The sequence below is a fragment of the Staurois parvus genome, unplaced genomic scaffold, assembly GCF_062004578.1.
Source record: "Staurois parvus isolate SC_StPar_1 unplaced genomic scaffold, SC_StPar_1.0 ptg000672l, whole genome shotgun sequence".
Taxonomy (NCBI): Eukaryota; Metazoa; Chordata; class Amphibia; order Anura; family Ranidae; genus Staurois; species Staurois parvus.
Genome location: NW_028318468.1, coordinates 1,753,672 through 1,780,765, shown reverse-complemented (window position 1 = coordinate 1,780,765; position 27,094 = coordinate 1,753,672). Strand labels below are relative to the sequence as shown.

The following is a 27,094-nucleotide window of genomic DNA, read 5'->3' as shown; positions in this document are numbered from 1 at the left end:
GACTGGAGGCTAATGGAGAATTCTAAAATGGCCGCAATTTATAGCTCGACCATTACACAGTGCTGGCTGGCTGGCTGCTGATTGGCTAATGCGATCACATGTCATGAATTAATGCATTATGGGTCAGCGCGCCTTGTCTGCGCGCCTTCCCAGAGATCCCCGCTCCGTCGCCGCACATGTCGCCGCCATTTTTGGAAAAATTTCGATTCGCGCATCCGAAGTCTGCTAATTTTCGGATTCGGCGCGAATCGAAATTTTCCTAATATTCAAAACGAATTCCACTTCGCCAAGTTCGATTCGCTCATCTCTAATTTTAACCCCAGCACTAGACAAGTGCAAAATGAAAAAAATCTGTTTAGTTTCGGTTCGAAATCTAACAAATTTTGTGTAGTTGGATTCGGTAAATTAGTTCCATTCGTTTTCGGGACTCATTTCGGTAATTCATATTCAAATTCAATTAGAAAACATTTCAGCCAAATGAGAAAAGTCATTCAAATTCGAAATTAGTTCAACTGAATTTAAAGTTGATTCAACAAAATTCGAAGTAATTAGAAATCGAAAAGATTTGAAGAAATTCAACCGAATTCGAAAATTTAAGCTGGTCATACACATGTAGATTTTTGTCTGAGAATATTAGTTTCAAGAATATTCATTTGATTTCCTAACCATTAGTGGGGTCAAATCGATGATTGTTTTTGACAGCAGTGAGGAAGAAAAACTTCTCGATCAAACAAATTTTTGGCCAGTGTATGTGGTTATCGTTCAGAAATTACATTCATTTTAAAATTGAATGTTAAAATCAAAGAACAGTTTTCCAATGACATGCATCCATTATTTATTTATTTCAGGTACTTATATAGCACTGTCGATTTACACAGCGCTTTACATATATATTGTACATTCACATCAGTCCCTAACCCTCAAGGTCTCTAACTCACATTCATACATACACATATTAGTGCCAATTTAGACAGGATCCAATTCACCTACCAGCATGTCTTTGGAGTGTGGGAGGAAACCTATGCAGGCACAGGGAGAACATGCAAACTCCAGGCAGGTGGTGCCGTGGTTGGGATTCAAACCAACAACCCTAGTACTGCCATGCAGAAGTGCTAACCATTTAGCCACTGTGATGCCCATTCATGGAATGTGCAAAGAATTTTTGTATGACTTCTCTTACGAATATTCTCGGCTGAAAACCTACACATGTATGCCCAGCTTAAATCAGGGGGAAAAAAATTAGAAGTTTCAAATTCGATTGAAATCTTTTCAAAATCGGTCGAAATTGTTTTGAATTTGAACAAGGCTAGCCATGCTCGTGTAGATTTTCATCCAAGAATATTTGCTTCAAGAATATTTTTTGATTTTGTAATCAGTAGTGGGGTCAAATTAATGTTCATTTTTGACAACAGTGATGGAAAAATGTGAAGGAACAGGAAGAAAAAAACTGTAGCTGCTGACTTTTAAAAACAGCCACTCACCTGTCCCTCGACCCCGCGGTGTCCTCCCCGCAGCACGTTTCACCAGCTGTCCTTTTTCCCGACGTTGGCATATTCAGAGTGGGCACCTGACTGTGACAGCTTGCGGATTCACAGCCGGGTGCCCACTGCGCATGCACGAGTAGCGCTGCACTTTGTGAATGGTCCTGTAGTCTTCTGGGACGTGTCCCAGAAGACTACAGGGAGGGAGGGAAGACAACTTCTGCTTCTGATTGCCTCAGGAAGTGGGTGCGGGTACCTGTCAACTTTGGGTACCCATCCCACCCCGCCCCCCTTAAAATGGAACTTCCCCTTTTGGGTGGATCTGTGCTTTAAATTTGTTTTCGAATGTTTGATTTTGTTTTTGAATTTTAATTTGTTTTTAAATCAAATTTTGGCCAAATTTCATTTCTTTATTTTGGATTCATTTAAATTCATTATTTTTGTAATTTGGAATTCTGATACATCCAAATCTCCAAATAACGAACAAATTTGTCCAAAATTCGATTGGAAAATGAACCGCACATGTCTACCCAGCACTTTTACAACTTTCATTTGTGCCGGCTCCTGCTCTCGTAGTGTTGCTTTCCAAAACTTCATCCTCAGTTAGTCTGTTAGTTTGAAGAAGGGAAAAGGGAGTTTTCTATTGATGCAAAAAGCATAAAGACATACAACTCTAGTCTCTTCATGCAAGAGTGGCTCTATAGGGCACTGCAAGAGAAAGGAGACTCCTTGGAACAGGAAACCTGGGGCATCGATTGTTGTTTTCAAATTTGAATTTGTTTTCAAATCAAATTTTGGACGAATTTTGTTTCATAATTTTGGATTAGTTTAAATCCATTATTTTTGTAATTTGTAATTCTGATACATCTGAATCTCTGAATAACTAACAAATTCATCTGAAATTCAATTTGAAATGAAACGCACGTCTGAGATATTGGCACTGTATCTTGCCCTGTCTGGACAAGAGCCACTATCAGAGTGCTGACCCCCTGTGAGGGAGATTAGTGTGCGGTGGGAGCAGACCAGTGGAGATGCTGCAAACTTGAAGGATCTGAGGGTGGGATCCCACAAAACGCTTTGACCCGTACGGGTCGAAGTTCTAAGGTGAGAGGCTCATCTAGCCGGTGGTCGAATTGTTTTGTGTCAGCAGTTACCCACGCTCACACACTATCAGCATGAGTGTCATCTTCAATTGGATAAAGTGATATTACCCACATCATATTGGACTATATGAGCACAGATCAGATGTTGAAGTTTGATCTATTTTATGTGTTGTTGCACGGCTTTTTGCACAAATATTGTACACTGATTTTATGTAATTTGTGTTTCACTCATTAGGAATTTTTTATTTTTGTACCTCTTAGGAGGTACATGTCCTCTGGTATAAGTTGTGTGGTATTTTAGGTATTTATTGCATGTATATGCAATGTTTTTTTGCATGTTTAGGTTGTATACTTAGTTTGCAGTAGTAGAGACATTTATGTGTTTACTATCATTCACCATCACTTTTTGGATTCAGATATAAATCACATTAGTTTGTGGTATTATATTAAGTATCATATGCATTATTATTATCTCACAGATTTTTATATATATTTATATTGTGGCACCGAGTGAGCATATTTGTTTATTTCACTGATTTTCTACACAGTGTGTCACTCTTTATATGTGGATGTATTTATTTATTTATGTGAGTAGCGCTACATTGTGATTTATTTATTTATATTTACAGATCATAGGTATACAGTTGCAAGAAAAAGTATGTGAACCCCTTGGGATTACGTGGAGTTTTGTATGAATTGGGCATAAAATGTGCTCTGAATGTCATCTAAGTCACAACAATAGAAGAACACAGTCTGCTGAACATAATACTACACAAACATTAGACGTTGCCATGGTTTAATTGCACATAACATGTAAACATTCACAGTGCAGGGAGGAAAAAGTATGTGAGGCCCTAGCTTAATGACTTCTCCCAGAGCTAATTGGAGCCAGGAGTGATCCCAAGGGGTTCACATACTTTTTCTTGCAACTGTATGATTTAATGTTAGCAGCTTCTCTTGGTAGGTTACATATTTTGAGATTAATAGCGCAGGAGGTTCACACCATTATTTGAAACACACAGATGGTTTACATTTAAGTATTTTAGTGCAGGTTCATCCAACTTTTTACCGAAACACGGGGATGTGAGAATGGCCCCAAACTTTCTAATGTCTATGTTTCTGCATATCATTTAGATTGTAAGAATTTGTGGTAAAGTACTCATTTGCCTCTTTTCTTTGTATCATAGAAATCATCTGTATCAACTGGCCGTTTTTGTAAATTGTCACTTAGTAAAGCCCAAATCTTTAGGTAATTTTTTTTTTAAAATCAGCACAAGGGACTCTACTTAGTCTTAGTGAGAATTGTGCCTTGTGCTTGTGGCGGCTGTCCTAGTTGAAATCTGAACTCCTCTCGTGCCATCCTATACCCATACAGACATTATCTTCCAGTACTGTGGGGGTTAATATGAGCACTACGCCTGCCATAGGCACTCCTCAAGAGTGCTGACTATGCCCCCCTTTTTCTGCCCCCTTTCTCTATTCATAAAAGCTGTACTATAGCTTCCAAAATTGAAACGTGCTCTATGAGTGGAGGATATTTATCTTATCTGCCTGTTCTAATACAACTATGAATAGAGGAGAGGAGTGGAAAGGGCAAACACTCTTGGCAAGTGTCTGTGACAGGTCTAGCACTTTTATGCACTCCGGCAGAACCAGAAGAATATTGCTACAGGGTTATGGGGGAGGTATAGGACTTTGGATTTCAGCTAGGAGGGCCAGCAGCAAGGGACACTTCCCATTAAATGTAAGTACCGTCCCTTGTGTTGATTTTTTTACATTTTATTTTACCTAAATGTAAGTTTTAACATACTGACTGAACTGTGAGCTATTGGTTTAAAAACAGTATTTTTGTCATAACAATTTGATTTGCACTAATTTGGTTTATAGATTTTTTTATAGAAAACATTGTAAATTCTCTTTGTCATACATATTTGCTTTAGCGAGTTTGTGTGTTTCACAATGTTATCAAAGTGTGTACTTTGTTCAGCTATCTTCCTGCCAATTAAACAAGCCAAAACTGGAAAACTGGTTCTATTCCACAGCACAATCCTTCATTTAGTAAAACAACATGCTCATTTGAATTTGGTTTTAACCCCAAAAGGGAAAGAAAGAAGAGCGGAGTATAGTATCTACTTAGGACGCAGGGTCAGATCTAGCCTGTATGATGTGGGGGTGCAGTAAAAAATGTCAATTGAGCAGAGGATGGGAGGTCAGCAGGGCAGTGTACAGGGGGTCAACAGGGCAGAGGATAGTGTCAACAGTTTGTAGGGCAGAATACAGAGGCCATTAGTTTGTAGGGCAGTGTACAGAGGTCAGCAGAGCTGAGGACAGTGGTTAGCAGGGTGGAAGACAGGAGTCACTGCTTTCAGGGCAGAAGACAGGAGTCACTTTTGACTGGGCAGAGGAAAGGGGTCATTTGGCAGGTCATTCGGCAGAGCTCCTTCTTCCATTCCTGAACTGCACACAGCTTGGGCACAGGCAACAGAGCTCCTCCTCTCCACACAACGCATAGCTGAGATCAGTATAGTGGCAGGCTAGGGCGGCACAGTGACAGTAGCTGAAGAAGAAGGCTCCTGGGCTTCATTGTCCATTCCTCCCCTTTCATCTTCTTCAACTTCAAGAGTGAAGGAGTCTGTTGGTGGAGTAGAGGAGGCAGCCATACCCCTAGCCCCACTAACTCTGGCCAGCTCAAAACAGAGAGATATTGAAGATCCCCAAGGGGTAATTTAAGCTAACTAGATGACAGGGAAGAAGTACAGGCAGCCCCCCCCCCCTTCCCCCACCTGGCTGGGCCCCCTAAATCATTGATTTAGCTTGTCTGTACATTTACTAGTACACAGTTTACAAAGCTGCAAGGACAAGAAGAGTTCAGCGGTTTGTAGTATGGTTTAGCAAGCAGGTAAAGCGTCGAAGTGGGGGGGGGGGGGGCTGATGGCATGGGGGGCACAACTAAAATTTGGGGGGGCATAGCCCATCCCAGCACCCCCCGAGATCTGCCCTTGTTAGGATGGAATGCGAAATATACAAATCCATATGTAGACAAGCTCAGAAGATTCTAATAAATGGCACAGTGACTTTATGGCTGGATCTGTGATAAACAAGTAAAAGACTTGCAGGGGAGCTGGGTTGGGCCAAGGTATATTATATGAGTAATCACAAAATATAGAGCAGTTACACTGTATGGCAAGGCTCCATTTCACTTTGAAGGTACAGATGGTGAAAAGAAAGTGGTATCACAATAACTAACAAACGTATGTAAGGACCCTTCTGAAAGCAGAGTAAATAGAATGGACTTTTAGAATGGAAAGGCAGATGGCCCCTAGAAGGAGAAAGATACCACAACCTCCCCCTCGGTTGTTCCAGTGTTAAAATATTAGGGCGAAGTCAGGTGGGCCATATGTTGTGCATAATCATTTGCAAGATAGTGTGGGACAGCATAGGGCCGCAGAGGGAGGGTGAGGTCAGAGGAGATAGCTAAAAATGGAAAGAAGGAAAGGGTAATGGAAAGGCAGATGGCCCTTAGAAGGAGAAAGATACCACAACCTCCCCCTCGGTTGTTCCAGTGTTAAAATATTAGGGCGAAGTTGGGTGAGCCATATGCTGTGCATAATCATTTGCAAGATAGTGTGGTATGGTGGAGAAGGTATTGAGCTGGGGCGTAATTTAGCATATAAGTAGTAATTGTGTTAATGAGTTGATGGACTGCTTTCCAATAAGGTTGAATTTTGGTGGCAAGACCACCAAATATGCAAAAAGGACCCTGAGTCTTCATTACAATGCCAGCTTTTTGGTGAGTGTGTGAATGATATTTTGTTATAAGTTGCAAAGGGGTTCTATACCAAGAGAAAGGATTTTAAATCCATTTTCCTGTGCAGAGACATTGATCATACCTTTATGAACATGTAAGATAAGTTCCCAATTCTCTGTAGAAAGGTTTAAGTTCATGTTAACAGTGTCTGTAGGCTTTACTGAATTTGGGTTGATAATTGGCAAAAAGAAGTGCATCGATATCAGATTTGAGGTGCCTTTGGGGTTCTTTTTTCATACATAGGGCTTCAAAAGGTGTGCAGCGTCTGGACCAATCTGAGAGGAGAGTGGGGAAGCCTAGGAAGTGTCTCAGTTGAAAATGGGGTCAGAAAGGGAATGATTGGCCAGGCATCCAGGAGACTATAGAATTATGTGGTAGAAATTAACCTTTATAAAAAAAAAATGTTCAGCCCGGACACGTTTTTGGGGCCATATATCTGAGAGAAATATATCAGACATACCGGGTGGGAAATCCAAATTATGTCTGATAGGCGTTAACGGGCCAAGAAGAAGAAATGTTATATTTCTTGCATGCTGTATGAAAGATCTGCAGAGTTGGTCCAATTAAGGGATATGCTTTGCAGTCAGGTGGTATATGGCAATGCGCAAGCCGGGGGAGTTGATGTAAAGAGGGTGAAGTTAGTGTGTGTTCCAGTTGGAACACAAGCTTTAAATGAGGTATGTATGTTCCAATCGGCTACTCTGGTCAAGTGGCATGCCCAATGATAGCATTCTATATCCGGAAACCTAATCTGGAAACCTTCAGCTTTGGGAGCATCAGGTTATCAAAGCTTAGTCTGGGCATTTAGAGCCCCATAGGAAGGTAGTGCAGACCTGGCAATAAGATGAAAAGAATGCTTTCTGGAGCTTAATACGGATTGCCTGTATAGTATATAGTATCCTAGGTAGACTGTTCATTTTAGGTATAGCTGCTCTCCCAAACCATGAAAAGAGTTTTTTATTCCAAGTCTGCAGATCATGTTGAATATTTTTAAGGAGTAATACAAAGTTGTGGATGTATAGGTCAGACAGGTTTGAAGGGAGTTGGATGCCAAGATATGCAATTGTCCCATGATTCCACTTGAAAGGGAAGTTGGCTTGACATTGTGTTATGGTTTCCTGTCGTAGGGTTACATTTAAAGCATAAGACTTTGAGAAATTAATCTGAAGATTCGTTAGAGATTTGAATGTGCAGAAGTCCTTTAATAGGTTAGGAATAGTTATATGTGGTTCTGTAAGGCATAAGAGAATGTCGTCTGCAAAGGCAGCAAGTTTATGAGTGTGTTTATTAATGGTAATGCCTTTAATGTCTGGGTTCTCTGTTAGTCCACGCAGTAACAGTTTGAGAGTCAGAACAAATACCAAAGGGGATAGAGGGAAGCCCTGTCTGGTACCATTGGTTATGAAGAAGGCATTTGACAGGTGTCCATTAACATGGACCCAGACTGTGGGACTGGAATATAATGCAAGGATAAAATTAAGCATAAGTGTTTGTAGTCCAATAGCGTTAAGAGCTTCTGTCATGTAGTCCCAGTCAACCTTATCGAATACCTTCTCCACATCCAAGTATAGGAAAAAGCCTGGATGGTGCATTGTGGAAAGCCAATGGTGTATATTTAATGCCCTTAGGGTGTTGTCCCGTGTCTCTCTTCCCGGGATGAATCCCAGCTGGTCGAGATCAACCAACTGCGGGAGCAGAGGGAGCAATCGGTTGGCAAGGATTTTTGCGTATAGTTTAAGAACAACATTTAAAAGAGAGATCGGTCTGTAGTTAGAAACTACGGAGGAGTCTTTACCAGTTTAGGGCTGACAGCTATGTGAGCCTCCGGTAGGTCCCGGGAAAGAGGAGCACGGGAGGAAAGGGAGTTGAAGGCCCTCAGGAAGCTGGGTAGCAGTACATCTGAAGGTTTTATAGTAGCTCACTGTCAGCCTATCTGGACCTGGGCTTTCGCAGGCTTTCATTTGTTTGAGTGCGGTAGTGGCTTCTTCCATAGAGAGGGGGCGTTCTAGTTGTTTGGCTATATCAATCTTTAATGGTTTGGGACTGTATCGGCTGAGAAAGTCAATCAGCAGCTTGTGTCTTGTGCTATTATCGTCAGGCGAATCTGGGGAAGAGAGATTGTATAAGTTCGAGTAGTAGTGTACAAATTGTTGTGTAATATCTGTATTTGAAATCATTTTTCTACCGGGAGGGGTAGTTATAGAGTGAACATTTGCAGCCGACTTTTTAGATGGAAGTGCTCTGGCAGGGAGTTTCCCCAATTTGTTCCCAAATTTGTAGAAAACCTTTTGGGATAGGATGTATTTGCGAGAAGTGATTTTGCTCAATTCCTTTAGGAGTTCAGTCTTCATCTCAAGAAGATCTTGCAGATCTTTGACAACTTGGGAATGTTTATGGTGTCGTTCAAGTGAGGATATGCGTTGAAAAAGATTATTCATGTAGGCTTGTTGTTTCTTTTGTCAGGTAGTGGCAATAGCCAGCAATTCCCCCCTTACATTTATGCGCGTCCCATTGAGTCAGTGGTGTTACGTCAGGGGAATCATTTTCTAAAAAGAAGTGATGTAAGCATTGCTGAATGGATGAAACAACCAAGGGATCAGTTAATAATGAAGGGTCGAGGTGCCATGGTGGCGTGAGAGAGGGGGAGTCTGGAATCTGCAAGGTGAGAGAGATAGGGTGGTGATCCAAGAGAAACATAGGATCAATGGTTGAGTTTAGTAGCAGTGGGATCTTTCTGAGGGAGGGAAAAGTAGTCAAGCCTTGTATATCTTTGATGAGGGATCGAGAAATAGGTGTAGTCACGTCCTCTTGGGTTGAGCGTGAGCCAAGTGTCGTGGAGAAGTAAGTTTCTTAGTTGCTGTTTGATTGCATTCAGAGCCTTGTAGGGGAGAGAAGAGACTCCATTAGATGTATCTAGTAGAGGCTAAAGAGGAGAATTAAAGTCGTCCCCTAGGACTAATAAACCTTTCTGGAAGGGTGAAAGACGTTTCACCACGGAGCAGAAGAAGGGAACTTGTTGGGTATTAGGGGCACACACATTAGCTATCGTGATGGGTTTCCCTCGAATGTCTCTTCTCAGAAATATCGAATGCCCCTCATCATCTGTAAGGGAGTCATAAATCTGTAAGGGACAATGTTGGTAGTATTTGTGGCGTGGAAGACTATAGGGCAATGTAGATTGGAAACCTTGGGGACAGAATCGGTGCAAAAGTGTGTTTCTTATAAAAAAAAGGACAATATCTGCTTTAGCTTTGTGCATAGGGAGTAGAAGTTTAGATCTTTTTTCCAGAACATTCAGGCCCCGAGCATTCAAGGAAATACATTTAAGATGGGGTTTGTCCTGTGAAGGCCTAGGAGATGTCATGAGGTCCATTAATGTAAGAGGAAGGATAAGATAACTATTTGCAGAGTAGGGTAAATGCAATAAGGGGGAGGATGTGAGAGAAAGGGAAAAAATGGGGGAGAGTAGGGGTGTAAGAAGGGGAAGGGAAAAAGAAGATAAAATAGAGGGGGGTAAAATAAAGGGTAGAGAAGGTAAGGTATGAGTGTAGAGCAAAGGCTAGATCATTCAAATGTAGTGTTCCAGAGACAGGTGAGAACCAGCTCGCCTATCCTGATGTAGAAACAAATCTTCAAGGGACGTGAGGGGGGGAAATGGGTGTCAGTGGTATCTGGAGGGGAATCTTATTTTGGTATGGAATGACAGTAATACCACTGTGTGGGGGGGGGGTGGATAACTATTACAGAGGATAAATGCAGGAGAGGAGAAAGGTTTTTGAAAGTATTGAGACTGTTTGCTTAGGTATCAGTTGAAGGGGGATATTAACTTATATCCTAACCAGAAAGAAGGGGGGTACATAAGAGGCAGGTAGCAGGGATATTGTGGGTTTTCCTATAGTCCAAGAAACGTAGTGAATAGTATACAATATTAAGACAAAGTAGCATGGTAATCCCAAATAAGCAAATGAGGCATATGACAGTTTGGCCTTCTGGTCTAAGTCTTCCTTTTAAGTCGAGAATATAAACCACCAATCAATTAATGTAGCATAACATAACATGAACAAACCATTGAAAAAGAAGCTGGCTTTGAAGTAGTATCAAGCAGTTAAACAGCATTCCCAACAATTAACCATAGAAACCACTAACTTGCTTGGTCTTAAAAAAAAAAAAATCCTACTCTCAGGTATGGAGGATCATGGGAAGAGGTCATAAGGGTGTGTGGTGTAGCTAGAGATCCACTAATACATAGTGGATCTCCGCTAGGCTGCGTGGTGTGTGGAGAGTCTTTGTGGGCTGATTAGGCAGGTTTACATGTGGTATATACTGTATCTCCTCAAGGGATCGGGTAATCGAATTGGGTGTTACAGATTTTTCTCCTCTGGTGCTAAAGTCTACAGAGGTGAGATGCATTAATAACTCATTATGTATCATGCGTAAGGTAAATAATGGTGGTGTTGATAACTGAAGTTGTGTTTAACAAGTGGGTTAGAGTCAAGTAAGGATATGGCTGAGTCTGTAGGATCATGTGTTAGTGTTACTCATTTTCCCAGTTCTAAGCTTAGAGAATGTAGCTGTCAGTGATCACGTTTGGAGGCATTATGATCAAGGCATAGAAGCCACATCTAATGGGAGCTGCAAATCAGACAATCGGTTACAGCAGCAATTGAACAGTTCATGCATATCATTATGTCTGCTTATATAGTAAAAGGACGGGGAGGGAAGGGAGAGAGGGAATACAACAAGTGGAGGTAAAGAACAGCCAATTTCTGAAATATAGAGGAGCCGCTAGAATGGTTTCATACATTGGGTGCCATACATCAAATCCAGTAATCAGGACAATAAAGGACGAGACTCCTGGATTGTGGGAGCAAGGTGGTAAAAATCCCTGGTGTTGGATCATCATGCATCCTGTGTTGAGAAAGTGAATAGAAAGGGAGAGGGAGACAATCTATTGAAACCGTACAGTTCACTCTTCCGTATGAGAAGAAAGACATGCAAAGTCCATTCAGCAGCATTGGCAGGTGTGGTATATGAGGAGATGACAACCGCCTAAGTAGAGGAGTCAGTATTATCAAGGAGAGAAAAGAGGGGGGTAGTACCTTTGTCGGAAGTAAGTGTGGGTGAGTTTAGCAGAGTTTCGGGGGGGGGGGAGTCCAGAAATTGGGAGCCAAATATTATAAGTTGTGGGGAGAAGAAAAGGGAGTAAGAGAAGTTAGTTACTAATCTGACGGTAGGGATCAGGAATGAGTGGGTTTCAATCATCACGGTGTGCCCTCCGATGGTCTGGTGAGTTAGAAGGACTCATATGATGCTGCAAGTGCAAGAGGGTGTGTTGAGAATCACTTCTAGTAGTAGAGTGTTGTCATCTGTGTCTGTGATCTTGTGCCTCCATGGGTTCATCTTGTGGCTGGGTAGTATTTGAGGACAGTGGAATTTGGTGCTCCAGTTCAGCACGTCAATTGATGGGTTGTACAGGGTCTTGCAAAATGATTTCAGGTCTTCTGGGACACGTAAAAAATCAGTGCAGCCTTGGGTAGATGCTGTAAGACAAAAAGGGAACTTCCATCTATAGTGAATACCTTTGGAGTGAATGATCTCCAATAAAAGGTGAACATCTTGGTGGTGTTGGAGAGTTATGGTAGATAGGTCTAAAAAAATGCATATATCAGCCCTTTCATGGGTGAGATGGATTCTATTACGGGCCTTCCGCAAAATCTCTTCCTTCAGCCTGTAGTCAACTATGTAGCACACCACATCCCTCAGTGGGTCAGATTCTCTTCCCTGGGTCGCAGGGCGCAGTGGATTCGTTTCATCACAATAGGAGTAGAAGGGGGCTTGTCAAGGAGGTTGTTAAAAATAGACACCACTGTGGGAAGGAGCTGGTCTGATTCTACTGATTCTGGTATTCACAAGTCTCCCCCCAATTGTCTAGGTCTTCCATATGGCGGTACAGATCTCGGATTTGGAGTGTGTGAGTGTTTATTGCTTGGTGTACTCTTTGGATAGCGGTACCCTGGTGTGAAGCTGTATTCTCCACTTGTATACGGCCCATGAGTGCCTGAATATCATGGCGTAGGTCAGTAATGGTGGCTGATTGGGTGCTCTTAATGTCTGCCACTATGTTGTGGAGGTCTGAGAGGCTAAGATATTGCTGAGATGTCGGATTCTCTGCAGGAGCAGGAGTAGCCTGCAGTGTGTGCCGGTTTATCCCCATTGTCTTGGGGTCTGATATATGTCTTCATCCTTGTACAGCATTCACCATATTGTGCGCTGGAGCTCGGAAGATCTCCAGTATATTGTGGCTTACTTTGTCTCCTGAGTCTCTTGGGGACCGGGATCAGGTACCGGAGGAGCTGCAGGAGAACATTGGTGCTTTGTGAAGCCGATGGTGTGCCTCTCGTGGCGGGAGTTCGGGAGCTAAGCGGCCATCTTCCTCTGAGGTCAAACCACGCCCCCAGAGAGTAATTTTTAATATGAATAATTAATGTATGTTTGACTTTTCCAAATTAAAGAATACGTCAACCCAACATTTCAGATTACTTACAATATATGTGCCAGCTGTACCATGTACAGTGGGGATCGAAAGTTTGGGCACCCCAGCTAAAAATTTGTATTAATGTGCATAAAGAAGCCAAGGAAAGATGGAAAAATCTCCAAAAGGCATCAAATTACAGATTAGACATTCTTATAATATGTCAACAAAAGTTAGATTTTATTTCCATCATTTACACTTTCAAAATAACAGAAAACAAAAAAATGGCGTCTGCAAAAGTTTGGGCACCCTGCAGAGTTAATATCTTGTACTGCCCCCTTTGGCAAGTATCACAGCTTGTAAACGCTTTTTGTAGCCAGCCAAGAGTCTTTCAATTCTTGTTTGAGGTATCTTTGCCCATTCTTCCTTACAAAAGTCTTACAGTTCTTTGAGATTTCTGGGCTGTCTGTCACACACTGCTCTTTTAAGGTCTATCCATAGATTTTCAATTATGTTGAGGTCAGGAGATTGTGAAGGCCATGGCAAAACCTTCAGTTTACGCCTCTTGATGTAATCCCCCGTGGATTTCGAGGTGTGTTTAGGATCATGATCCATTTGTAGAAGCCATCCTCTCTTTAACTTCAGCTTTTTCACAGATGGCATCAAGTTACCATCCAAAATTTGCTGAAATTTTATTGAATCCATTTTTCCTTCTACTCATGAGATATTCCCTGTGCCACTGGCTGCAACGCAACCCCAAAGCATGATTGATCCAACCCAATGCTTAACAGTTGGACAGAGGTTCTTTTCATTAAATTCTGTGCCCCTTCTTCTCCAAACGTACCTTTGCTCATTCCGGCCAATAAGTTCCATTTTAACCTCATCGGTCCACAGAACTTGTTTCCAAAATGCATCAGGCTTGTCTATATGTTCATTTGCAAAGTTCAAACGATGATTTTTGTGGTGAGGACGTAGAAGAGGTTTTCTTCTGATGACTCTTCCATGAAGACCATATTTGTACAAGTATCTCTTTATAGTGGAATAGTGTACCACAACTCCAGTGTCTGCCAGATCTTTCTGGAGGGATCGTGCAGTCAAACGTGGGTTTTGAATTGTTTTTCTCACAATCCTGTGAGGTGTTCTGTCTGATATTTTTCTTGGTCTTCCAGATCTTGCTTTAACTTCCACTGTTCCTGATGACTGCCATTTCTTAATTACATTCCGAGCAGAGGATATTGACATCTGAAAACGCTTTGCTATCTTCTTATAGCCTTTTCCAGCTTTGTGAGCGTCAACTATTTTCAGTTTCAGTTTTCTAGAAAACTGCTTAGAAGAACCCATGGTGCTGATTGTTGGGGCAAGGTCAGATGAGTCCGGGCATTTAAAACCTTTGAGCTTGACATCACCTGGTCTTCCCAGACGATGATTGAGAACAATCCATGACACTGGCAGGTCTCAGCTTGGCAAAGGGGCAGTGCATGCTATAAATTCTGCAGGGTGCCCAAACCTTTGCAGACGCCATTTTTTTGTTTTCTGTTATTTTGAAAGTGTAAATGATGGAAATAAAATCTAACTTTTGTTGACATATTATAAGAATGTCTAATCTGTAATTTGATGCCTTTTGGAGATTTTTCCATCTTTCCTTGGCTTCTTTATGCACATTAATACAATTTTTTAGCTGGGGTGCCCAAACTTTCGATCCCCACTGTACTTGTATGAAAAAAGTATCATGTTCTGTTAGTATTGCTTCCTTTGTGTGAAATACCTGGTGTTCCTACTTTCCTATTAAAAACTGGCCACACTAGGAAGGAGAGCACAGGGTGGTCAGTTTTCTGGCTGTGCTGGGCACTCAGTCTGATCTCCTCTAATGTTTAGACTTCTGATGACACAGCCCCTCTGCACAGTCATTCACTGGGAAGATCATTGTATGCTATTTCTCCTCCCTGAGCTCCTTATGCAGTTGAGAACAGAAGGTATGTGATCACTTATAAAAAAGGGGAAAGGGTATTTATGATGTTTTATATCTATACACAAACATTCTGCCTGTCATTTCTGTTTTAAACTGAATAGGTTGTTTTACAAGATGAGGGGTACAACTTAACTTTTACAATTTGTCATTGAAAACATTGTTAAACCCACCTGATTTTGGATATGTAATCAAGAACACATCATCATCTCTGATTTTAAAATCCTTTAGGGAGTCTATGAACTCTGGCGTCATCATTTCCTTTAAAAAACAGAATCCTTTATACCAGTACAGATTATGGTCACGTAGCACAGGACTAATTGCAGCCATTGTTAGTAAAGCTACCTGTAATAAACAGAATGAATATTATGTTCTTAGATACTGTGAAATATTTGAAATTTTCTTCTTAATGTAAACAATAAGGGCTCTGTAAATGTGTCTCCCATGAAAACCCTCCTTTAAACCTTAGTAAGGAAACCCTCCTTGTGTCCTTATCTTTCTGTCATTTTTTTGGTTTTAAGCCATCCAGAGATGGATCAAATTTCAGCCGGTTCAGCAAGGATTGATTCGAACCATGTATGGGCAGGATGAATGTACCCAACTTTATTCATCGATCAGCTTGGGTACAACCAGCCTGTTGTATTTTTCACGTGATTATTGCTAGCGGCAATTATAGCAGTTAGCAGTAATCATTGTGTTCTCCTGTCGGGGGCAGCTACCCCCGACCCCCTGCCGGGAGAACCCAATGGCTCTGTGGGAGGGTTTTCCCCATCAACACAGTCAGTGGTGATGGAGGAATCAAGTGATTTTCTTTCCTGGCCGGCTTTATTCTGCAAGACCAATCTAAGAGTGCTGCACCTTTCACCTCTTTTCAGGTAAATTCAGATCAGAGTTCCCCATATATACAATGAGGTGATAACAGAAAGTACTGTAAAAACAATGGCATTCCCCATTAGCACCTCAGTTTATTGACTGGTGGACACTTACTATATTCTATAGCAGATTCTGTCTTGCGTAAGACCCATATAATGGGAAAAGAATGTGTTTCCCTAATGGCTCCATGTCAGTACAGCTGAGCCCACCTGCAGCCTCGGTATTCCTCTTTTTTCCTCCTATGCACACTACCTAGTCGTGCTCCTCTACCTGGCTGGATGAAAGGGCTGGCTGTCAGTCCATGTGTGTGGGCTTAGGCTGGATGCGGTCCCTATTGTCCAGGTTAAATGACCCATAATCCATGGAGCCCCAGTGCTTTTCCTTGAGTTGGCTTTTATCACAGCTAACAGCCCTGTCTGGGGTCTTCTGGTTGCATGTGAAGTGGGTAGTGGTGTCAGCAGAGTCTCCCCTAGGCACCTGCACCTGGGCAGTGCCAGTGTTTACAGTCAGAAGGTTGGGTAAGCTATATTTAAAAATACTTTGTATCCAAATGAATTCTGCATTGCTAGGTATTGTTGTGTCCTACTCCCTGCAGCCACTGTGCATATCCAAGCCCCTACATAGGTAGAGCTCTGCATAACAGGTGCACAACGTAATACTTTGTCTGTTAACACATGGCATTAACCTGTTGGTGGCTTCTCATGTTTGCTATTATGCCAACCCCCTCAAAAGACCAGCATTCCCATAGAAGGTAGAGGAGTTGCCTGTGGATAACTGGTGTAACCAGCTATTGCCTGTTGGAGTATAGGACATCCTTTTGTATTTTTATGCTCTCCAATTTTTCAGCCCAAAAAAAACAGAAGGTCTTTATGATGTCAATAATTCCCTTGGGTGGTGTGTGTACATTTCAGTATAATGTAATTCTGTTGCAGATTCCTAGCGTTTGGTTGCTCTTCTGAACAAAACTTTTTAATCATGTCCTGCTCTCTGGCAGGGCAAGGTTTGGTTCATTACCACCTGGTGAATCTCAGGGCTGAGGATGGAAGCTGCAGTATCAGCCTCTTCCTAGCAGCAGTTAACCCTTTAGGGTTTGTCACTACAGCGGCAGGCAAAACCCTGTGACAGGATTTTCTATTCTGACAATGAGCAGTCTCAGAGATTTCCCAAGCAAAACAGCTCTCTTTAGACTCTTCAAAAAAGAAGATGCAGATGAACATGACTGTATGAATCTTGCTTTGTTCAAGCAACCAGAGATGAGGATGATGACACCTAACAGGTTGACACGTTCATTAAACAAGTAGCCAATACACTCAAAAGGAGTGTTTCCACTCACCATGTGAAAGGGATATATGTTCCATCAATGAGCAGTCTCATAGCCTTCCCAGGCAAAACAGCCTCTTCAGACTCTCCAAAAAGGAAGATGCAGATGAACATGACTGTATGAATGTTGCTTTGTTTAAGCAACCAGAGATGAGGATGAGGACACCTAATAGGTTGTCCCAGTCATTAAACAAGTGGCCAAAACACTCGAAAGGCATTGTTTACACTCACCTTGTGAAAGGGTTATATATTCTGGCAATGAGAAGTCTCATAGCCTTCCCAGGCAAAACAGCCCTCTTCAGACTCTATAAAGAGGAAGATGCAGATGACCATGACTGTATGTATCCTGCTGGTTCAAGCAGCCAAGGATAGAGATGATGACACCTAACAGGATGTCACATTCAATAAACTCTTTGTCAATACACTCTGAAGGAGTGGTTTCCACTCACCTTTTGAAAGGGTTATCTGCTCTGGCAATGAGAAGCTGCCTAGCCTTCCCAGGCAAAACAGCCCTCTTTGGAGTTTCCAAAGTTGACAATGCATATGAACATGACTGCATGAATACTGCTTTGTTCAAGCAACAAAGTATAAAGATGAGCAAGTCTAGCAGGTTTTCACTTGAGGCTAATACACTCTAAAGGAGTACTTCCACTCACCCTGTGAAAGGGTTATCTATTCTATCAATGAGCAGTCTCCTAGCCTTCCAGGCCAACATTCCTCTTCAGACTCTTCCAAAAAATAGATACGGATGAGCATGACTGTATGAGCCCTGCTGGTTCAAGCATCCAGGGATAAAGATTTTGACATATAACAGGTTGGCTCATTCATTAAACATGTGGTCAATACATTTTAAATTAGTTGCTTCCACTCACCCTGTGAAGGGGTCATTTATGTATTTTGCCAATGAGCAGTCTCAGAACCTTCTCAGGCAAAAAAATCCCTTGTCAGATTCTTCCAATGAAGATGTGAATGAGCATGACTGTATGATTCCAGCTTCATTCACTCAGACAATGATTAAGAAGATGGAGACCAAGTTGTCACAATTAATTAAGCATGTGGTCAAGACACTCTGTAGGGATTGCTAAACTCATCTTTTGCAAAAGCCTTATATTCTGGCAATGTCCAGTATTCCTTTAAAGGCCATTAAAACCGGTCTCAGAGCATTCTCAAGCTAATCAATCCTCTTCAGTCTCTTCTGGACAGGAAGATGAGGATGCCATTTGCCCAGATTTTTGATTCCTCGTTTTGTTAGGTTTGTGAAATGCCTTTAAATAGAAGCAAAGCTGATGACGTATTTCAACTGCCTGCAAAGGACAGCTTGACTATTCCGTTATGGTGACTGAATGAAGTGCTTGTTCTACAAGATTAGACCATGTTGTCACAGCAGGATATCAAAATTGAACAGGAAGGTGTCCAGGGTTTGGAATCACCATTTTTGGTTGGTGTATCCCTTATGGGATTGGCCATATACATGACCTTACCATTAGAGGATGCTGTGGCCTTCAAGAACATAATTAAGCACTGCATTGTTCTTGATCTTAGAAAGTGAAGCCTACATTATTAACGTTCAGTTTGGCTTCCTGCCTTAAGATGAACATCTGTTAAGTTAAAGGAGATCAAAGTACAAGAGTCCCTTTCCACACACACTCCAGAGAGGTTATTGTCTACATTTCTGGCTAAGAGTACAGGAAAAACTGGTAAACTAGTACATAATCCAAGGAGTCAAAGAAGATCTCCATGTCAGGATGCTTCCTGGTATTTTGGGGATTGTGCAACCCATAAATGTCTTATGGGCACTTGGTGGCTCCTCTTTGGAGTCAGGTGCAGCTTTGTTGATGGACGCATGGTCTCTTAAGGCAAGCATTTCAGGCCATATTTAGGAGATCTTTCATTGTTCACATCTCAGATTGGGCCACAGAAATCACCTCACTCCAGCAGGTCAGGTAGGCTCAGTTGAACTCTCTCCCCCTTTCAGGTTGAGTTTCTGGACCAGTTGCAGTCAGAGAACCTAGGTCAGAAGATATGGATTACGCCCTATATGAAAGTGAACCTAAACTTGTGGTTGGAGAAGCGGAATATTCTGCAATGTCATTTCCTTCTGATGACCTAGTGGCTGGTGGTGCAGTCAGACACCAGCAAAGCAGTTGGGGAGCCCTATTTCATCAGCCATGGGCTCAGGGCCAATGGTCCTTTTCAAGGGTCCAAGATGGTGTCCAACATCCTGGAGTTGAGAGTGGCAATTCAGGCTCACCTAGCCTTCAGTCACCTCATCTGGGGTGCACCTGACCTGGTGAAGTTAGACAGCACAACAACTGTGGCCTGCATCCAGAAACAAAGGGACACTCACATTCTCTCTCTTCTGAAGGAGGTTTCTCTGATTCTAGAATCATCCAAAATCAATCTTCTGCAGCTATGTGTGGTCTATGTGCCTGGTCAGAAGAATCTTCAGGCAAACTATTTGCCAAGGACAATCCTGGACAACAATGAACTGCCGCAAGTCTTTTGAGAACTAATGGAGATAGGTCATTTCTTCCAGAGGTAGACCTGTTCACATCCCAAGTCAACACCAAGTTGCTGAAGTTCTATTCCAGGGTCCAGCATCTGCAGGCAATTGAGGTGGAGGTGCTGATTGCAAAATGAATCTCCAAGACAGCTTATGCCTTTCTGCCGCTCCCTCTGATTCTAAGCTGCCTGCTGAGGCTGTGGTGGGGAAAGGTGACAGTTCTGGTGGTGATCCCAGATTGGCCGAAGGGGCATTGGTACCTTCTGCTCCACTTAATAAGTGTCAAGGATCCACTCCCTCTGATAGAAACTTCTCCAAAGTCCCATTCATCCAGCACCCAGCATGCTCAAGCTGAGGGCTTGGGTCTTGAGAGACAGAGGCTAATAGATCTTGGGTGCTATATAAAGGTTGAAAATATTCTTATGAAAGCAAGGAAGGACAACACTAACAGTGCCCATAGTACAATATGGCATACATTCACATGATTGCTGCTGATCAAGGTTTTACATTGGGCCCTTCACAAGTCTGTTAAGTTCTGAAGTTTTTGCAGGCAGGGCTTGATTTAGGTCTATGCATAAATACACTATTGGCCCAAATTCTGGCTATCTCTGCCTTCACTGGCATACAGTGGGCATTCAACACTTAATTATACTGTTCTTCAAGCTACAATTTGGTTAAAACCTCCCTAAGGGATTGTTGTTCCCAAAGTGGGATCTCCCATTGGTGTTGGACTTTTTTTCATCAAATGCCTTTATTCAAAGTGACCCCCTGTGGTACCTCTTGCTAAAAACTGCTGTCCTGATGGAAACTACATCAGCCAGAAGATTATTAGTATTAGCAGCCTTGGGGTTCAAAGTACCCTATCTCACGTTCTTCCCAGATGGGGTGGTACTCATGCCGATGCTTGAATTTGTACCTAAATTGACCTTCAGAATCCTTATCACACAAGAAGTTGTCTTTCCTACGTCCCTCTTGGGGAGAAGTTAGCCCATTAGATGTGGGCCAAGCTTTAAATGTTTTATCAAGGTGACATCTGACATCAGGAAGTTAGAGCATCTGTTGGTCATTCCAGGTGGAGTGCATAATGATTTCATGGCTTCCAACAAGATTATTGCCTCTTGGTTGGTTAAGCTCATCCCGTTGGCCTATAAGTTGAAAGGGTTGGCTGTGCCAGGGGGGTCACAGTACTCTCCTCAAGAAGGGTCTTGACTTTGTGAGTGGCAACAGGTTGAGTGTTCCCAGAGAGGCTCTGAAAGGCAGCTACGTTGGCTTCAATATATACGTTAATTGCTCATTACTGTATAGAAGCAGCCTTAATGACAGTTGAGTTTGGCAGAGGCATCCTGACTTCTGCTTTTATCCAGAATTAAGGAGTGTGTAGCATTATCCTCCACTGTGTGGCTAGTTAGTTCCCAGCTGTGCTGATGTGGAGCCATCAGGGAAAATTGAAAAGTGATTGACAGATACTTACCGTCATTTTCCTTTCCTGACAAGCACCATGTCAGCACAATTCCCACCCAGCTTGGTAGGACTAGTTACAGAATACCAAGGCTGTTGGTGGGCTCGAGTTTATGAGTTAGGTCCTGGAAGCACGGATGGGGCCATACCCAGCTTTGTTTACATGGAGCTCTTCAGGAAAAGAAAATTACGGTTAGTATCTGTCATTCAATTTTCTGTTTTTTTGTCAGTTTAATTTTAATTTTGTTTTTAAATACACATTTTATTTTTAAGCATACATTACTATTTTATGACATTTTTCCTACTATGTATGAAAAACTATTATTTCTACTAACAAACATTTAACATAAGCTGCACTCATGACATTGGTGTCATACTGCACAGCAGAAGCTGTTTCCTATCAGTTTTGTTTTTTAATTTACCACTTTCCTGTGATGTACTGCTACAGGGCAGCTGCGCTGTGCAAAATCACGTAAATATACAGGATTTTGCCTTTCTGGGAAGGGAGCATACACGTGCCACTTTTGGCTGCTGAGGATGTCAGTCATGGAGTCCAGGCTTGCAATTCCCAGCCGGGACTTGGTGATAGTTGGTGAAGCTGAGAGGGGAGAGATCTGTGTGTAAACAACACAGGTCTCTCTTCTATCAGCATGGGTATGCTGCTTTCTATCCCTCTGCACAGCAGGGAGATAGAAAGCAGCAGGTTTCCACAGTACACAATCTAATCACTCCCTAACACACAGTTAACTCTTTGATAATCCCAGATGTTAACCCCTTCCTGCCCAGTGTCATTAGTACAGTGTCAGTGCTTTTTATTAGCACTGATCACTGTATTAGTGTCACTGGAGATGTCAGTGGCAGTTAGTCAGTTACCACCCAGTGCCAGAATGCCCACTACAGTCCCGCTATAAGTAGCTGTTCGCCGCCATTATCAGTATTAAATGAAAAAATAAAAATTACAGTATATATATAAAATTTTGTGTAAAACCTATTACAGAGTAGGCAAGGATTTTAGTTTGTTGTGCTCAGTTTTGGTCCTGTCAAACACACAAAAAGCTTCACTCATTAGCAGACAGTATAAATAGGAAAACTTTCAATGCAAAATATGTCTACTTGACAAAAAACAAAATGTGTATTTTTATTATTTAGTCCTAATAATATCCATAATACAGAAAATATGTAAAAAAAAATATCTAGATTCCCTTTAAAGTGTACATATCCTACTTGGTTTGGATACTAGGCAGCTTTCACTTAAAGATGTAACAGAATGCAAAAGCACCAAACTGATTACACCTAATTGGTTTACATTTAGGCTGGCCATACATTATACAATTTTCTTGAAAAATTTGCTTTAGATTTACCAAAAATCATATAATATGAGGTCCAACCTAAACAACGCTTTCAATTGTATCCAATTAGGCAGGCCCTTGCGCTACATGGTTAAAGATAAATCTAAAGGAAATTGGACAGAAAATTGTAAGAAAATTGTATAGTGTGTGGCCAGCCTTAGTTCTTTATTTTTATTGTTAACCCTTGTATGCAAAAGGTCATATAACTTTTTTCTTTTCTGTAAGCAGAACCATGTTGTATCAGAAACTTTCACATTCAGAATAGTGCTTTTTTTCAGAATTTACTCTTATTTGGACAAAAATTACGATTGTGGATATATTCCTTAATCTTTTTCCAACTAAAATCTTACGTCTCACAATTACTTTTTCTATTCTGTGTAGTTGCCAAAAAAGAGTTTAAAATACCAAACAAAACATTGAATACAGTCATTACATAATATTGTAAACTACAAACTTACCACTTGTAAAAATATTAAAACAAATCAAGCATACACCACAGCTGTTAATAAAAGATATAAAATAAAATAAAAGATAAAAACACGGCAGTGATAATATGACTGACCTTTCTATTCACACCTGTTTGTTCACTCCCTGATTCGTAAGCTTGTACCAAATGCACAACATTCCCCAGAAGTGCGTTTTATCCCTCTGTTTAGATGAATTATACTTGGAACTTCACCAATCAGTTATGACATTATAAAGTCCATCCCCTTCCCCACAGGTACAGGCACTGGGCATTAACTAATGAGCTCCCAACGCCTTCAGTAGTAGACAGCGTTTGTACATCTACTGCAGATATCAACTTCAGGCAATTATAAAGCACCATCAAACGCAATAGAGCATTTGTTTAAAAATAATGAAATATACTTTTACACACATAGCCACACCGTAAGTACCTGAATCTGTTTTGATATCCTACTTTTAAAAAGAGATGAAAATGTATCAAAATGACAACTTATCTGGCCTTCCTTTTGGTCTCAGAATTCAGAATCTATTCTCTGTAATTTGCACAAAGTAATCATAGCTTTTTTTTTAGAAAGGGAGAAGTTGTACTTTGCAAGGGACATTGTGCTTTGCAGGGGAATTTCCCCTATATCGTACTGAATATGTTGCTATTTTCCTTGCAAAGAATTCCCAATCACATAAAAGGAAATGAAAAAAAAAGCAATTTTCCTTGCACATCATTGGATGATGGAAGGCAGCAGAGCCTGACCTCTAATAAACTATAAGCCAAAGTCTATTTGCCTTTAGTAAACCAACTCCATAATGACAATCTTAACCTCTTTCATGGTTATTTCCTTTTTGAGTAACTCCAAAAACAAATGCAGAGGCAATTCCTACTTTCAAAAAGAAAAAATATATATTCATCTCATCCTGATAAAAGGGAAAAACAGGGGAACAGTTCTCCAGAACTTTTTTGTCCTAATTCTCTGGGTGACTGCTGGGGAAAATTTTGCTTTGTCAACTCTGTCCATGGGCATGTACTAATACAATATTTAAACAAAAAGACAGTAGTAGAAGATTAAACAGCTACAATGTCCTCATTTCTCATTCAGTTATTAATGTTTTTATTTTCTTCCACCAATTTATTTAATCGCCATTTTTTTTTATTTTGCTTTTATTTTCTGTTTGAGCGGGACCAGGTAGGAAGTCCCATCCCTCAGTTACAATAGTTGGTAGAGACTTTCTAGAAAATCACCATCTTTTAAAACAATTTGCTTATGGTTAGAGAGAACTGACAGGAAGAGAGACCCCCCCCTCCCCCCCCTCTAGTAGATGCCTTTCTTGCAGGGGATCCGTAATTAATTTGAGATTCCTTCTAGGTAATTGTTCTTTGTGATATACCATAAAGTTTTTATATGATATCCCTTCTCTCTAGCTCTCAAGGAATCTGGATCTAACTCTAGCTTCCCTAAATGTGAGCTAAGTTCCTGAATGACACGTCTTTAGTTTTTATTTGTTATCACCTCTTTAACTGTATCCTGCACTGTCATTTTAACTGATGACTGAAAATTCAGCAACAGCTTTTTAAATATTTTCCAGAAGCTTTCCTACCATAGAACATTTCCCTTGGCCACCTCCAGCCTGTATTATGCCTCTTGAGCACCCTTAATGACAGACTTGTCAGCTTACTTTTTTTATATTTTTCTAGCATGGTGTACTCTACCACAGTAGAAGCCAATTTTTCATTAACCTCCCTGGCGGTATTCCCGAGTGTAGCTCGGGGTAAAGTTTCAGTACCACAAGCGGTAACCCCAAGCTACACTCGGGCTTACCATGCAGCGCTGCTCTGGGATCTGGTCTTCACTTACCTTGTCCTGCGCTCCCGCGATGTCCCTCCTGCAGTGTCCCCTGTGATGTCCTCCGGTGGATGTCGGCATCTGTCTTCTGGGTTCCGTCCCCTGTGACGTCGGGACATACGGGGAACGGAGCGGCAGGAAACTTGAAATGACAAAAAGTGACATTCACTAAATTCACTAAAATAACATAGTAAAACATTACTGTATCAAACCATTTCACATACATTTTGTCCCTACTGCTTTGTCCTGTGCCCTGCCTGCATTTTTACTGTTCTTTCTGCCTGGAAACTGAGAAACGTCCATGGCGTCCAAAAAGCGTCCCTTTAGGTCAAAAGCGGTTTTAGACCAGCTAGAGAACAGTGATAGTAAATAAGAACTACTTGCAGAATTGAGTGATAATGATTCGCGGGGAAATTCGTCATCAGACACTGAAAACGATTTTGTGACTTTGCTCAGTAATGTGCGAACTTGGCGCTATATTTCATAATTCTGTTTTTTTGGTTTGATTATATTATTGAATTAAATTTATTATTATTTTTTATGATTATTTATTAAATTATAATTTATGATTTCCTGTTTCAAATTTTAACATACCCGGGATGTTTACTAGACTCTTGTTCGGACAGATTTCAGTGAGTTATTCCTAAAAATTACAGGCCTACAATAAAAAAAATACATATTTCCATGCAAAAAAAGTACCGCTTTGAGCACAGAAATATGGACATAATCAGAACGCTAGGGAGGTTAAAATTCATGTTGTTGGGATATTCAGTAATATTCAGTAATTGTTGTTGATTTCAACCTAACTGCCTCATTTAGGCCAACCTTTTTTCAACCAGGGTGCCTTGAAGTTTCTTTAGGGGTGCCTTGGTAAAATGCCTAAAAACTGAATAAAAATTGTATACAAGCCAACAGGTGGATTAAGCCTGCCTTTAAGTTACACAAAGCTATAGGTTTTCATTGTACACAATTACAACCTTCTAGCTACCAGCGTCTTAACAACCAACAATGCCATCAGCTGATTTGAAGGATGTCGCTCACCTGCACGGCATCTTTGTATGACCCTTCCCTGCCCTTCTCTGTTAGTAATGGGGTCCATTTAGCTGTGTGATAGAGAAAAACTGAGGCAGAAAGGAAATATGGGAGAACTATTCAGTACCAGGGTGCAAAAGTGTATTTTATTTGGACAAATATATCCCCTCTAACATTGGGTGTCCTACATATATGGGTGTTGCTGCATCAGGTAAAACTATTAGAATACTATTAGAATAGTTTTTTTTACATTTTAGAAGGAGTGATTTCAGACTGTCCATAATTTTAAATGATGCCTCAGGATTTTTCATAACTTTAAAGGGTGCATTGACTGAAGGTTCGGAAACACTGCTTTAGATATACATATCTGCAATTTACACACAAAGCTAAAGTACTCCACTCATTAGTGCATCCACTTTTAGAATGCTACCTTATGCAACATATCTAAATTTGCATGGCAGGTATGGATAGGACTAAGCTACTACGGCACATCTAGTATATTTTTTTCTTTTGAAAATGAGAAAATGAAAAAAAAACAAAAACAAAACTGAGAGTGTGTTGATTAAACAACACACATTCTAGATTTTGTCAGCCCACAGTTTTAGTGCACAGAATCTAAGCTTCTTAGCTTGGAACAGCAAAACATTTTTGTTCCTGGATATGAAAAACAATTATTAGAGACCTTAAGAAATATCTTCAATTTAGGAGGCTTAGTAAATCTGCACAATTGGTAGATGTTTGCAAGTGTATTTACAGTGATATCAATGTAATTTAACTGATGATCTTCTAATACTTATGGTATGTTAACAATACAATCTGTCTGCAAGGAGACCTGATCATATTTGCATGTATCTTTCTGTCCTACATGTGTACCTTAATTTTAGCATAGTTGCCAACTGTCCAGCATCTTGTTCCATATTGTCCACGTTCCACTGTCTGTCCTGCTCTAACAGTGGAGCATAATTTTCCTCCCATTTACGTCAATAATAGGGCATAATTTTCCTCCTACTAGCACCGATGATGGAGCATTCTCCCTCCCACTGGTCCCAACAACAAATAATTCTCCCCCACTGATACCAACAATGAGATTCTTCCTCCCACAGAGACTGATACCTGAGTATTTCTATTCTTTCAGTCACAATTGCCAAGGCATACAGTTTTCCATTGGCACACACTCTGGGACATTCTTTATCCCATAGATACAGATATCAAGACATTTTTATTCCTATTGTCCACCAAACCTGGGATGTTCTTTCATCCATAGGACATTATTCCTCCCATTCACTACCTGCTACTAATGTTAGAGAATTCTTCCTCTCACTGACCACCGATGCTGGACTACTCTTTCTTCCACTGATACTGGGGCATTCTTCCTCCCACTGTAACAGTGCAGAAGTGTAGCGTATAGATCTCACATTTTATTTTTGCT

The 27,094-nt window shown here is 41.1% G+C and overlaps 1 protein-coding gene across 1 annotated transcript in view; it reads right to left on the bottom strand.

Moving 5' to 3' along the window:
* LOC149447718 (amine sulfotransferase-like) overlaps positions 1–15,160 on the bottom strand; it is a 52,692-nt gene extending 37,532 nt beyond the window's left edge. Inside the window, exon 1 of the mRNA XM_089652141.1 lies at positions 15,004–15,160. Within this exon, the coding sequence (XP_089508267.1) occupies positions 15,004–15,160 (157 nt within the window). The remainder of the gene's footprint in view (positions 1–15,003) is intronic.
* Positions 15,161–27,094: the final 11,934 nt, after the last annotated feature.